The 13775-nt window shown below is 42.5% G+C and overlaps 1 protein-coding gene across 1 annotated transcript in view; it reads right to left on the reverse strand.

Annotated features, from left to right (window-relative positions):
* VPS53 (vacuolar protein sorting 53 homolog (S. cerevisiae)) overlaps positions 1 to 13775 on the reverse strand; it is a gene marked incomplete at its 5' end in the record, with an annotated part of 63536 nt that overhangs the window by 11151 nt on the left and 38610 nt on the right. Inside the window, 5 exons of the mRNA XM_010295977.1 lie at positions 2067 to 2215; positions 7171 to 7249; positions 10835 to 10917; positions 11868 to 12015; positions 13493 to 13735. Of these exons, the coding sequence (XP_010294279.1) occupies positions 2067 to 2215; positions 7171 to 7249; positions 10835 to 10917; positions 11868 to 12015; positions 13493 to 13735 (702 nt within the window). The remainder of the gene's footprint in view (positions 1 to 2066; positions 2216 to 7170; positions 7250 to 10834; positions 10918 to 11867; positions 12016 to 13492; positions 13736 to 13775) is intronic.

A 13775-nucleotide genomic window follows, 5' to 3' on the forward strand; every position in this document is an offset into this window, starting at 1 on the left:
GGTTAGATTATTGATGCAATTTCTAATGGCCATTTTTCTGCTTCCAGACTTGGCTCAGATCCCTCAGTTTTAAATTTAGTGACTTCAGAGGTCTTCTCCCCTGTGGTTCTGTAACTCAACACTAGCGTTTTATACAATCCATTAGAGCTGAGAAGTGGCTGGCAGTTCAAAACGATACAGGCATTAACATATGGAGAAGCACAATGCCTGTTAAAAGGATTTTCAGTGTTGTGGAGCACACAAAGCCAGGTACTTATACTGGGCAGGACAGCATATTCCATAAGAATTCAGAGCTTCAAAAATACAAATGTTTGTATGTATTAAAATGTCGTAAGTATTTTAAGTAGATCAGTGCGCCCTTACCACTGGGCTAGTTCTCCTTAAAACCAAATTGTACAGAAGGACTCTAAATATCATCCAGCAAAAACAATCTTCAGGGGCACTTAAGGAACCAAATTTTCACTTCTATACCTGATCTACAGTGCAGTGAATTCAGGACTGTATCTTAATGTGCTGTAGTTTTATTAAAAAGGTTTTGAAGTGGAGCAGTAGTTTTTCAGGTTTCTGTGCTCTTCTGTGGAACAAGCTGTGATGAAGGCACTCAGCTTAGATGTCAACTTTTCTCAGATGTGAGAGCTGGCTGTTTTATCCAGAGTTTACTTGGTATGTGCTTAGCAATAAAGTTAAAAGGGAGGCAACTAAGCCGAGGTATTAGGAGTGTTCTGTGAACAGCTGAGTAAATGGGGTTTTTTATTTATCACCATGTTAGTGATATAAAATTCAAGCGTAACCACATAGATGGCTTAAATGCAATAAATTTTCACTGAGACAGCATTTCAAACAGTGACTATGGCCAATGTCATAATATGATTTATCAGTAACTGCTCCTTAATGCTAACTAATGAGTACCCTGAGATAGGAAGGGAGAACAAAACTCTCAGGCCAGCCTCCCTGCTGTGAAAGCTAACAGTTCTCAGGAGAGCCTGCTGCATCCTTCCCTGCTTCAAGCAGGAGCTGAAGCTCTGGTCTCAAACGCACACAGTAACTGTCAGGCCATACAGTTTATTTTAGGATGATTAGCTTATTACAGATGAATGAAATGTTAAGGAATTATAGAGTGACACATGATATGCATGGTACTGCTCCCAAGTCTACCAGCATAGTCATGTGCAACCCCAAAAGCAGCAGCTACAACTGGCCAAGTCCTCCCGTGGCTTTTTCTTGGGGCACTGGCATGCAAAGCTCAGCTGGCCACAGGCAAGCAGGGGGGAGTTCAAAGTATCTTCCTCAAGAATGGAATTTTGGTTTTGGACACCCAGCTTCAAAGTTTGGATGGCCAAGGATGCTGGAGAGCTGCACCCTCAACCCTAAAACCAGAAGCAAGGGGAATTTCTGTCTCACCTTCCAGTTCTTTCATGCTGGCCAACAGTGACTTGCCAGGAAGATGCTTGTAATATCCCCCAAAACCTGGACGTACATTTCCCCTCCCTTACTGAACTATTTTTGCACAGAAAAGTAGCTTTTAAACTGTGAAGGTAGAATATACTCATCACACATGCCCTCTTTACAGTGCTATAGCTATTACAAAAGTTATTTTGAGGCAGATGATGCACCACATTTCTCAGTCCCTGGAAGCATCACAGCCTCTTATCACTGGAAGGAAAGTAAGGTCCCATAGCAAAAGTCATGTCTACATTCAGACATTCAAAGCTCTTTTAGACGTCCAACCCCAAACCTTCTGTACTTGACAAACAGTAGACATCATCACAATATTTTATGGGATGGTTTAGGCACACAAGGAGGAACCAATCAATACAAATATCTGAGAAAATCTGCCTCAGCAGTAAACTCAAGGCAAGAAATTCAAGTATCTTCTGACCTTGCCAGCAGCTGCTGGTGGTCACTGCCCTACCACACCTCCCTCTGTGCTCTCCCTGGATGGAGAGGGTCTTCACCCAGACACTAACAGCTACTGATGCTGCAGCCTAGAAAGCAAATAGATTATCATGTACAGACTAGTGAGAACCAGAGACCCCGATAAACTCTGTGCTGTGTTGGTAACTTACTTTGCAAATTTTATACAGAACTGAGTGAAATACTTTCTTGTGGAGGCCAGATTGTCGCGGATGATGGGGACGTTCTGTTTAATGTGGAGAATCACTGAGGTGACATAAGGACTCTGGTCACCAACGTGTTCCACGTTCTGCCATTGCATCTGCACAAAGGGGAAAAAACAATGAAAAAAGACTGTTTAACTCATTAGGATTCAAGCAATAGATAAGGAAAACTGTACAAACTTCCTGTCAAAAGGAATTCTCTAGGGAATCATCAAGCCTCTGCAATTCACCACCAAGGTCAAGTTCTTCATCGCTACACTGATTAAGCAAAATCCTTCCACAAGAAGATACAAAGAAAACCCAGAACAGCCCTTTCTGCACCAGAGCAGAGAGAGACTGCGACTGGTAACCTACGCAAACGGGGACCACTAGGATCAAAAAGGCTTTTGGAGCATGCCAGACTGCCTTAATATTTAACAGTTTCCAGTTTGCTGGGATGAAGTGCCCATATAAATCCTGATTACAGACGTTTGAGAAAATATCTGCAAGCTTGCAAAGTCTGGATTCCTGTATGGCAGCCAAGACTTTAATACTAGTGAGACTGATGACAGATAGATGGAAGAGGTAGAAATAGTCTTAAAGTCCAAAGCACTCTGCACCAGCGTAGCTCACGCTGAACACTTCTGGTGTACAAGCTAGAATGCCAACTTCAGCTCATCCCAACCAGACGTAAAAAAATACAAAACAAGAGGAGTTATTCAACCTCCCGTTTTGTTTTCATTTACCATCAGCAGAAATGCAACAGAATAGCCCCTGCAAGCCAGATGTGAGACTCCCTTGACTTTCTCTAAGCCTTATTTGCAGTATACAGGCAGTACACAGCATAAGTTGGGGCGGGGAAGGTAATTGGATAAGGCCTAGCCAAGCATCCGTGTATACAACAGAGTCTCACTGAGGAACACAAGCATCCAGAAAAGTGCTCTTAGTTCTGCTACTATTCAGAGACTACGCACTCTGCAATGTGCTCCAACTAACTGGAGATGCTGTTCCTCATGCTGGAGATGAAACAGGAAGAAAACAGATATGAAACCAGGATAGGAAACTAGGCACATGCAGAATATGAGCTGCTTCTTTTGAGAAGGTGTTTGTCCTCAAAATGTTTCTCTCAAAGTTCTGGATTTTGCACATAAAGTTTTTTATTCCTGGTTTTAATTTAATTATGGCTACTTTGTCCCCTGAAACCCAGCTGATTCAATTCTATCCAAACAGCACACAGCCTAAGTGACTTAATGGGCAAGAGAAGCCAAATTCTTTGCAAAACCACACTGTCTGGGACAGTCTACATGTGTCCTACGAAAGCTGCCTTTATTTAAAACAACCAAACAAAACCCCAACCTGCTCATCTCGCATCACCCGGGTAGCTAGAAGGGGTGATTTCTCTCATCACCTGCTCTATAGGCTTCAATTCCACCTTACTTTCATTTGGAAGATTGCTCCAGAAACAACTGCTTTTCTGCTCCTCATGGTACTTGTCATAGCCAAAGACAAGACTTTCTGCTTGTCTCCCTGATGGACCCGCACATTCCCAGCACTGGCCCTCCATGACAGACAGCGATCCTCAACCAACAGACCATCCCGATATAGCGAGAACGGCCAGAAAGTGGGAAGGGACTGCTGAGTTGAATTATTGCAACAAAAATAAAACAGTAGCTTTTTCATTTTGTTGGTCTTCATTCCAAAAGCAATACTTTACAACCAAGCCTTTAAAGCATGAACAGTAAAAATAGCCCTTTGTGTGTGTATGTGGGTGTGTTTCACTCGAAAAAAAAAATCCAGTAGCTGCAATGAAAGACATAGTACACATACTGAAAAGTCATCAAAAGAAATATGAGCCCAACTCTTCTGGTAAAGCTTTGTTCCTGTCATATTAAATTTATTCCTCTTTCTCTCTCGTCCTATGTTTTTCTTGGGATATCCACATAGTTTACATACAAGCTGAAAATGAGCCCAAAGAAGAGGAGCAGCGAGGCCTTGCACTCGCCGGACAAAGGGAGAAGCCCAGCGCCTGGGGCGCCCCGGCAGCAGCCGAAAGGCACCTGCATGCCACAAGGACACGGGGCGACGCGGCCACCTGCAAGGGCAGGACCAGGGTTTGAAAACCTAGTGCTACCTTCAGAGATGGCTTTTACAACAAAAACGCAGGACCTTCAAGATTTTAGGGTGATTTCTGAAAAAGGAGCGAAGAGAGAAACCCTGAGCAAAACTGGGGTGTTTTGGCACGTAACAAGAGCTGCGCTACCTTCTGCGCATAGTGGGGGCTCAAGAGTGCTCCTGGGTCTGCCCGGCTGTGGGTCCCCATGTCCCCATATGTCCCTGTGTCCCCAGAGAGCTGTGAGTGAGGTGGCAGGGCCGAACCAGGAACCACTCGGTCCCTCCTCCATGTCCAGCACTGACATGGGTCTCTAGCAAAAGAGATTGCTTTATGATTTAATGGAAGATGAATCAGTCTCCAAGTCTCCCCGTCCCCAGCAGCATCCCACTGCTGGCTTATCATCACAGGCTCCAGTCTGGGCACAGGGAGCACCCATAACTGTTGGTCTAGCACCTTCTCCCTTGACCTCATGCAGGAAGAGGTGGGAGAGCGGATGAAAGCCCATGGGTGCTGCAGGCAGCAGATATTGCTGCCTTTGAAACTGCCTCCGTTGTTTTCTGACCTGAGTTTTGGTTTGCGCTGTTGCATGCTGCACCTTTTTTGAGGGCTAAAATGCACTCACGCTGACTTTTAATTAGCAGCTGGCAGCTCTGATTGCTCTGCTCTTGGGCACTGGAAAGATTATTAGAGGTCCATGTTTAAGCACTTCCTGTTGTCCACTCCGTTGTAAGGAAGTAGAAAATTGCAGCTGTGCCAAAAGGTTTTAGAAAAATATAAAAAAACAGCAAGCGATCCACATGAGTCACTGAAGTGTCCCCCCAGCCCCACTTACAAGCACAGTATTACATATAAATCGATGCTTAATTCAGCAAGTAAATCAAACCTTATCTAGCGCAATCCATAAACTTAATTGGGGCAAAAATATCCTGTGCAGGTTAGCAGTTCCCTCATCCCAACAATTAAAAATAAAGCAGGCAATTTAAGTGCCTGCTACAGATCAGTACAACACATTCGCAATACTTTTGTTTTCCAGACTATGACAACAGGGGTTTAGGGCAAATTCCTCTCCCACCCCAGATCCCAGCTCCCCATTCTACAGCCATGTTTACTCATTCTACACCTATGTTTAATCATTCTACACCTGGTGTAGAGTTTGAGTAAAGATTATCACCTACAAATTTTGTAATATAGGGCCTTCTTGTCACTTATCATTTCTTCCAGAATACATAAGGTGAATAATCAAGGAAACTGAGCACCACCCCCAGCTGAAAGCAATATTCACGATGCTGTTTTCTGTGTTAAATCTCTCAAAGTGGCCTACAGCCAAAGTGGATTTAGAGGTTTAAGCATTTCTTAATTCGCCTCTATAGTTACTGAACATTTTTGCAAAGAAAAAAAAAACCCTCAGACCTCAACAAAGGACTGGGAATGTTGAATCTTGGAGGACACCAGAGTGAAGTAAATGAAAAGAAGCTAAACAAAGGAAGAGCCCTAATGGAGTAGGGGTCTTGGGACAGACATGCCTTCCCAGTATAGGAAAATTGGAACTATCAGGCACACAGTCTTTATTCCTTTATTAAAGACTGAAATTTTACATGTCCAAGTACTAACTCCGCATTTAAATAATTATATGCATTTCTTATTCAACTGTCACGAGTAATAACCCAGCTCTGAGGGAAAAGAGGAAGAAGGTGAAGGAAGAAACACTCTTGCACCAAATCCAGGTCTAGTAAAAATCACATAAAAGCAACCCTGTCTGATGCAAACAGTGGAATGTGTGCACAAGTGACAAGTATTTATTTAGCTAATTTCATAACACTTAGCTAGTTTATATATCATCAGTCCCATCACATGTGCTGCAGTTTACCAGTGTTCCAAGGACAAAAATAAATGGCCTACCAGCTGCTGCTTTCTCAAGGTTGTGGTTTACTTGGGTACAAACAAAGCTATGCGAGTCAAATACTAGTACACAACATAGGTTCAGGAGATCTAAGGAACTGTCATGGCACACACGCAACACCTGAAGTGCTGAGCCCTTCCTAATGGTGTTATTTTACTGGGGGGGGAAAAAAAAAAAATCCTCTTTTCATTTGGAATATGTACAAGCTCTATTACCAGCTGCATTCCACTTCAAATATTAGCTGGGGGTGGTGGGGCTAGTTACAGCTGGAATACATCATAAAGCAGAAAGCTATTAAAATTCATGGCAGTGAGACAGTGTGTTGATCCTACAAAAATGGAGCTCTATGTTTAATATTTCTAATTAAAAAAAATAGTTCAATCCACTTTTGTTGTCTTCACCTCTGTCTAAAGCAGTCTGGGTTTTCACAATACTTTGGCAAGAAAACACAGCTCTGCATTTCAAACGTATAAAAGCCAGCAGTGTAACTGCAACAAAATCCTCAAGCACTAATCACATGGGCCTCTCTAGGAAAGGCTCCATATGTCCTTGAGAGGATCACAGAAGCAATAAGGCTCAATCTCAATTCCATATTACCCTTTGAGTACCTCCATTTAACAGCCACAAGCAAGCAGGCTAGTAAAACTCCCTGTCAAAGAACACAAAGAGGATAGGAAATGAGAAGGTGTATTTGAAATTTCACGTTAACAAAAGTTTTCCCAATTTTAAAAGCCCTCACTCCCAATTTTAATGCCCTCTCTGGTATTAGGAGTGGAAAGAGAAAGCCTTATGTACTTACAGAAAGTATTGCATTGTCTTTGTGTTTTAATGTGCTGAAAAAACCTGAAAGCTTTAATCTGAATAATAAGAGATTTTGGAGTGAAGGATATGTTTATAAATACAGCAATTGTTGCTCTCAGAAGCAAGAAGAAATCAATATATGGCTAAGTGTCAAGGCAGCATAAAAGGGTATGTCAATAGTGAAAGCAAGCAACCAAAGCAAACAAGAACTGTACGTGGATCTTAAGGCTACCTCTTCCCAGAACAAATCCATCCCTTACCTTGCTCATAGCAGTCAGGGCAGGGTCACAGGCTGCATCCAGGTCCTGCACTAACAGCTGTATGCTGTTGGAGATCACACTGCAAAAAAAAAAAATCAGGGCCAAGTTTTAGAATGGTACTCAGCAACACAGTGCCAGAACTGGCGTATTTGACTGTGAAAAGGAGGAAAATTACCTACTAGCTGATAGTAGCATTATGCTGTGAATACACAACTAAAACCTGTACTGAAAACAAGCCAGGAAGTTCTGCATGCTGTTCCTCAGGGAGCTACACAATGGACTTCAGTATAGAGAGGACATTTTTATAAATGAACTTTCTCTGTGTTGACACATAGAAAGGGCTGGAGATCAAAGGTTTCAGATGGGGTAATCTCCCACCCAGGAGGTGCATCAGGAAGAAGAGAAGCCCCCGAGTACTGAGCCCAGAATGGGATTTGGCTTCAAATTTAATCCAGTCTGCATAAAACTAACATTTTATCATCTCTCCACTTATTCACAGTCAGTATTCTACCACTCACAGAAACTTGCAAAGAGGATTTTTAAAAGTACATCTGTATGAGTTCTGAATGTGTCTCCCATTTGAGAAGATCAAGGCAGATGTCTTGTTTACAATACGTCTGGGGTTGCCACCATCCATCGTTTGAGTTTCTCAACAGACACATATACCAGACTAAAAGACACATTAGTCAAACACATTTCTCTCCCTCCTCTTTTTTTTTTTTAAACAGCATGATATTGCTTAGAGACATATTCGATGCCACCATACAACAATGTGCACAAAGGTGCAACTGATCCTAAAACAACAGATGATAAACACTGTCTGCAGCAACTCAGACCACCCTCAAGGGCACGTAACCCAGTACTCGCATTACAGACAACTTTTGCTAGAAGTAATAAGTGACTGTGTTTCACTAAGGACATACAGTTTTTAAAAACAGTGCAACCTTTAAATCTGCCACAGATGCCTGTTTACAACTTCAAGATTATATATGTAAGAACTGGATTTTACTTTTATTCTTTCTCATGATGGTAGCACAGATCTATAAGAAATCTGACCAGTGCTTCATCAAACCCTCATCATCTTTGTGCAGTTCTGGGTACTACTCTGGAGTTCACTCTTGAAAATATTTTTAAGTGTCCTCATTGAGATACGGTATCACCCACTCGTTACTGCTGCCGGCATCTGGGTGTTGTTCTTCACCGCAACCCACAGAGGTTGTCTCTTCCCTTTCCTAGAGCTCTAGCACATAAAGACTGGAAGAGGATGCCAAGTAAAAGACTGTTCCTTCAGAGCAATTAACTTGTTGGTAAAGGCAAACTCATCCAAAATTAGTTGGAAAAATTAATATGGGAGATGAGATGACCGTTGGCTCCAAGTTACATGATGTGAAACTTGCATTGGGATTAAAAAAGCCTGTGACCATTTCTGCTGGTGCCTCTGCTTCTGCTGGGCACTACAGGATTTACTCCCTTGGGGGATTCCACCAGCTCAAGCGATGCCAAGGAAGTCGGAATTAAATAACCGTCTCTTGCAGGGTGCCTACTGGCAGAGACTTGTAGGAAAGAGTTGTGGTTCAGCACCAAAACGGAACACAACCCTCTCAGTGGAAGGAAAGTGACTTTGTCACTAGTCTCCACGCGTCAGGAGTCTGTCCAAAGCTGCGTCACCAAGTACAGGCTGTTGCCTAAAAATCACAAGATTGCAAATAGGGAGATAAACCTATTTGTGCTTCAAAATAAATACCTGCTGTAGAGAGGTAACAGTGCAGCAAGGAGCGTATAGCAAACGCAAAGCATCATGACACGCCAAGAGGGCTGGGATCCTGGTTCTGCCAGAAGCCACTTCAAACCTTTGCCTCGGGCAGCACGTAACAGTACTTCAGTGGCAGTTAATGAATCCCCATACAATCCCTGACAGATACACAGAAGCTGATGGATTGGGAAGTCGAGGGCATAAATGAGCAGTATAGTTCTCGTATAGTAAGTTCCTGCTACAGTAAGCTCAACGCTTCAGGCCTTCAGGAGGTCGCTGAACACTGCCCATAATCTCACAACAGATCAGTAGGGCAGGGGGGTGGGAATCATGTATTTCTGGATTTACGTGACAATACTCTTCCTTCTGTTGAGCTTCAAGAGCTCATTATCTTTTCCACTTTTCCTAAAGAAAATGCTTAGTCACCCCAGGGGTAAAACCCCCCGAGTCGATCGCTTTCTATGCGATTGGGTGGTTCTGCACTCTCCTTTCTGCGAAGGAAGAAACACTTTCCAGGGTATGTAAGCAGCAATGTTTTATCACTTTCTTTATGACCGTGCCTCACAAGACATCAAATCCCAGAAGAAACAACTTGTTTGATGTTGAATGAGCAAACGCCACAGAGGTTTATAGCTATGACTTACACTGACAGAAGACTGGACAAAGCACTATACTGGAACAGACTGAAAGTCAATTAAAAAGCCTTTGTTACAAGACACATCAGACCTGTCGGTTTGACTTTAAAGCTGTCCAAAACAGCAAACATGAACTATACATTTAAACAATTTCCAAAACACATCATTGGCTGCCTACAACCAACCACCTCGTGAGGCAGCCACCGTGGAAACTGAGCAGCGACTCAAGGTAGCTGGCTCCTGCCAGACAGGTCACGAGAAAATGCAAAACTCACCCTTGACTGGTCCATGTTAAGAAAATCCCACCATATGGCATATTTTATTTCTACTCCCCAGCTACCTTGCTTGCTTTGGCTTACTGGATGCAGCAACCCTAGCTTTTGGTCAGGGATTCACTCTTAAAAAGGCCTGAGAATTATCTAAAGGGAAGGGAGTGTCTGCAGCCTGGAATGGAGCCCAAGACCACGTGAAAAACCTGGATGGAGATTCAGTGGGATCCTGCCCACTGCAGCAAGAGAGGAGGAATCACAGGAAGGAAATCTGAAAAAAATCTTACTGCTATTTGGGCTGAATCTCAGTCTTAGGAAAAAGGAGAGCTGGTGATATGGATTATTTTCCCAGGTTTGCCAAGGTTTGCTTTTGTCTGACGTGAGGCAAAACAATTATTTTTTTGCTTCAATTTCCTTCTCACAAAAAATACTCAATCTGTTTGTCAGTGGTGAAGAGGAAAGGATGTTAGAGAAGAATATTTTTAGCATCGTTACATGAAAAGTTATTTTAATGAATGATAATCTTCTCTCAATTATAATCCTCAAATATAAGATTGGATTGGTCTTTTATGTCATCTGAAATGGGGTTTGATCATACTGACAAGGCTGCTGATTAACAGTGGGAAGTTAAAGCAGGAAGGAATGTACTGAAATAGCTTCCTTTCTTGAAATGTAACAGCCACCTCACAGAGCTGCCAAGATGCAAATGATGTTTCAAATGGAAACTCACTATTTCTTTTTCCCTTCCCAGTGCTCTTGTTCCTTTGGCTAGGCTGATGGGGAACAGCTACATCTGAAGTCTGTACTACTGCTGCTCTTGGACTAGCCAAAAGACGACCATTCCTTCACCAGGGAAATGCCTATGCCTAGGCTGCACATCTGGGTGGGTCCTACTGCTGACTGGGCCCTGCGACACTGGGATCTTGGGCTTGTATTACTCCAGCACCATCTGGCTGACAAACCAGGATGTTTGATATATTCTGGGAGGATGCATCTGCTGAACATACATGCTGAAAGTGTCCATCTCTCCTGTCAGGTTGATTCTCTCCACTAGACTTGCATCCACTTTTTCTTTGAGTTTCTCTTCCAACTGTTGGGAAACAAAACAAGTAACAGAAAGATCAGATTTCTTACTTGAAATGACCAGTCTTGAAAACTTATGTCCTGGAAAAGCCAGCTTCTTAAAACCTAATCTGTGCCCAGACTATATCCAAAACTCAGCCAGTGAACAATGGAAATCTCTCTTTGTCGGACTGCCTAGACATCTTGATCTGCCAGGACGGCCTATGGTGGCACTGCGTCCTCAAAGTAGTAACCTCCAAGGTCATATATGTAACTCTAGCATGACTAATGTACTAGCTTAACACCATGGCACCTGTCCTGCTAATAAAGATGTTTTCCAACAGGCTGTCTGTGCCCAAACTGTAGAGGAGGAGGATTGCCAGTTCTGCTGGTGGAGAGGCTCCGATATGGCCAAATATCACAGCTCATCTACTAACCTATGGCATTTTGAAAGCACCTGAATGTAAGGAGCACTGCAGCTGCAAAGTGTATCAATGTAAATGCCTTCTCTCCTCACTCCACCTTGCCCCAGGATTTCATGCAACCATTTTCCTAAACCTATTTTGAATTCTGTTTTTCTTCTTTTTATAAAAGGGATCTCAGGAACCATGCAAAGATTCCTTTTTTTTTTTTTTAATAAAAAATTTGGTTCCCAATCCAAAACAAATTATGCAACAAGTATAAAAGGACAGCGTCCAAAACTGATGCTGCAAAGCAGGATTACAAGCAAATGACTTTTCTCAGGTAGAAACAGCAAAATCAATACTTATCTTCATTTGAAATATAGATTTGATAATATAGAGCTCAATAATCAACAGGATGCTACATGGAGCAGACACTAGTATGGATGTTTTAGTACTTCTGACTCTTCCAGCCTCCACAGCAGCCTACCCCTGAAGGGGAGCAGCACAGCTTCTGGCGACAGAAGATGGGCTGCTGCTGGGTGCCTTCTCAGAGGTGCTGTAGAGGAAAGCTCACCTGCTGGGTGGTTGCCAAGCAGTACTCTGCAGTACTAAGGATGCTGCAAATGAGGCAGAGTTCTTCTAAAGTAAACTTAGCCACTTCAGAGCCTTCCTTTTCTTTCAGCAAACTAGTGATGGTGAGCCCACCGCTGCTGCTAGTTGTCCTGGGAAAAAAAGACAAAACCTGTAAGGCTTTCAGGTGTACAGGCACACATAATGCAAAATTACTACTAGGTTTCATAAAAAGCCCTTATGACCCCAAAGTCCAACGTCCTGTGCATCACAGGTCAGTGTCATTCTACAGCAAATCCACAACTGCTCTTTTGGTTAAGGAAAATCTTTTAGAAAGACTAACAGAACCTGATATCAAGTTTTCAGGCAGAGGAAATTCACTCATTCACAACATGGTAGATCAGAATGCAAGTGAAATACAGCTTTCCCCAACTAGCTTCAACTTCACTGCCAGTTACTCAAAAATCTAATTAAAAGATTACAGAAGAATCTCAGTAACTATCAGGCAGCTTGTCACATTTATCTTCTGGTACTAAACAGATGTCAATATGCATTTGAAACTTTGGTAATCTGTTTTAAAAACTGATGATAGCAACACAGTAAATTATAGAAGATGCAGCTTCTTTCCACCATCTTCCAGTGATTAACAGTTGTGTATCAACAAAGAAAGACTCAGAACAGTTAGAGTCAGGAAATTCCCCACCTCTCAACTCTTTATAATCCAAATCCATTAAAAAAATAGGACAGTGATATTTATCTTGGACAGCAAAAATGGAGCACACAAAAAAATGTGAATAAAGAATGCAACTGAGGTCTGATGGAGAATGCACATTAAATTATCTTTCCACTTGTCTGGATGTAACCCTCTCCCCCTCCATCTGTAAAAGATTTTACTGGTTTCAGAAATTAATTCTGCTGCTCCCAGCTTTTCAAGGGAAACAAACCGAAGATGGTAAATAGCATACAAAATTACCTGCAATAATTATCTTAATTATAGCTAAGGTTGGCAATATCTCAAGGAGCTCCTTTAGCCTGTACATTTGCCCATACTGGTGTACACCCATAATGGTTTCCTTTATTTTCACTGGATTTACATCTACATATTTTATTCATACATATATAAAATGTTACAGAGCAGAGGGAGTTACAGGCAAACACTTTAGCATCACACAAATAAACCACCTTCATTACAAATTATTATATGTATAATGTTGAGCTAAGGCAGCTAAGAATCACAGTATGACTTTGCTACCCAAGAGGCGGGGTAAGTGCAATTGTGAAAGCCAGACCTCTCTGAAGAGAGTTGGGCTGCCATTTCAAAAGGAACTTCGAGAAACTGTAAATCTGTCTGCTAATCAAAGCCAAATATGAAGCTATCCTCCAGGGTCCCTTATAAGAAAAACAATGCTGGGACTTTCCATTTGGTCTCTTGCTGTTTCTCAGCGCAACGAACTGAACTTTTGACAAAACTGTGAAGTAAATGTAGTCATATTGGTGCTATGTGGTTCCTTTAACAGTGAAACATAAGTGTTCACAAGTATGTATTTATTAATTATCTTTACAAAGCATCTGCTCCTCACTGGAATGCCTCACCAGACAGTGCTGTAGCATTTGGGAAGCAAAACTCACTTGGGCAGGTTTCCAGACAGAATTTTCCAGGCGTATTCCCGAAGGTACTTCTGGAATATGGTGGTCAGGGCTATCATCGGCTCGCCTGTGCTGAGCTGGGAGCACTGCACCATGCACTTCTTGTAGTACACAAAGAGGTCAGCACAGCTGGGCAGGACGGCTCCTCCTTCATCCACGTTGGGCTTGGGGGGACCTTGAGCCTTGAAGTCAGCCACAAACCTGTCAATCAGTTCGCCGAGATTTCTGATGCAGGGGAACAATAGAAAGATATTTTAGTTTGTTG

The sequence above is a fragment of the Phaethon lepturus genome, unplaced genomic scaffold (genome assembly GCF_000687285.1).
Source record: "Phaethon lepturus isolate BGI_N335 unplaced genomic scaffold, ASM68728v1 scaffold32961, whole genome shotgun sequence".
In the NCBI taxonomy this organism is placed as follows: Eukaryota; Metazoa; Chordata; class Aves; order Phaethontiformes; family Phaethontidae; genus Phaethon; species Phaethon lepturus.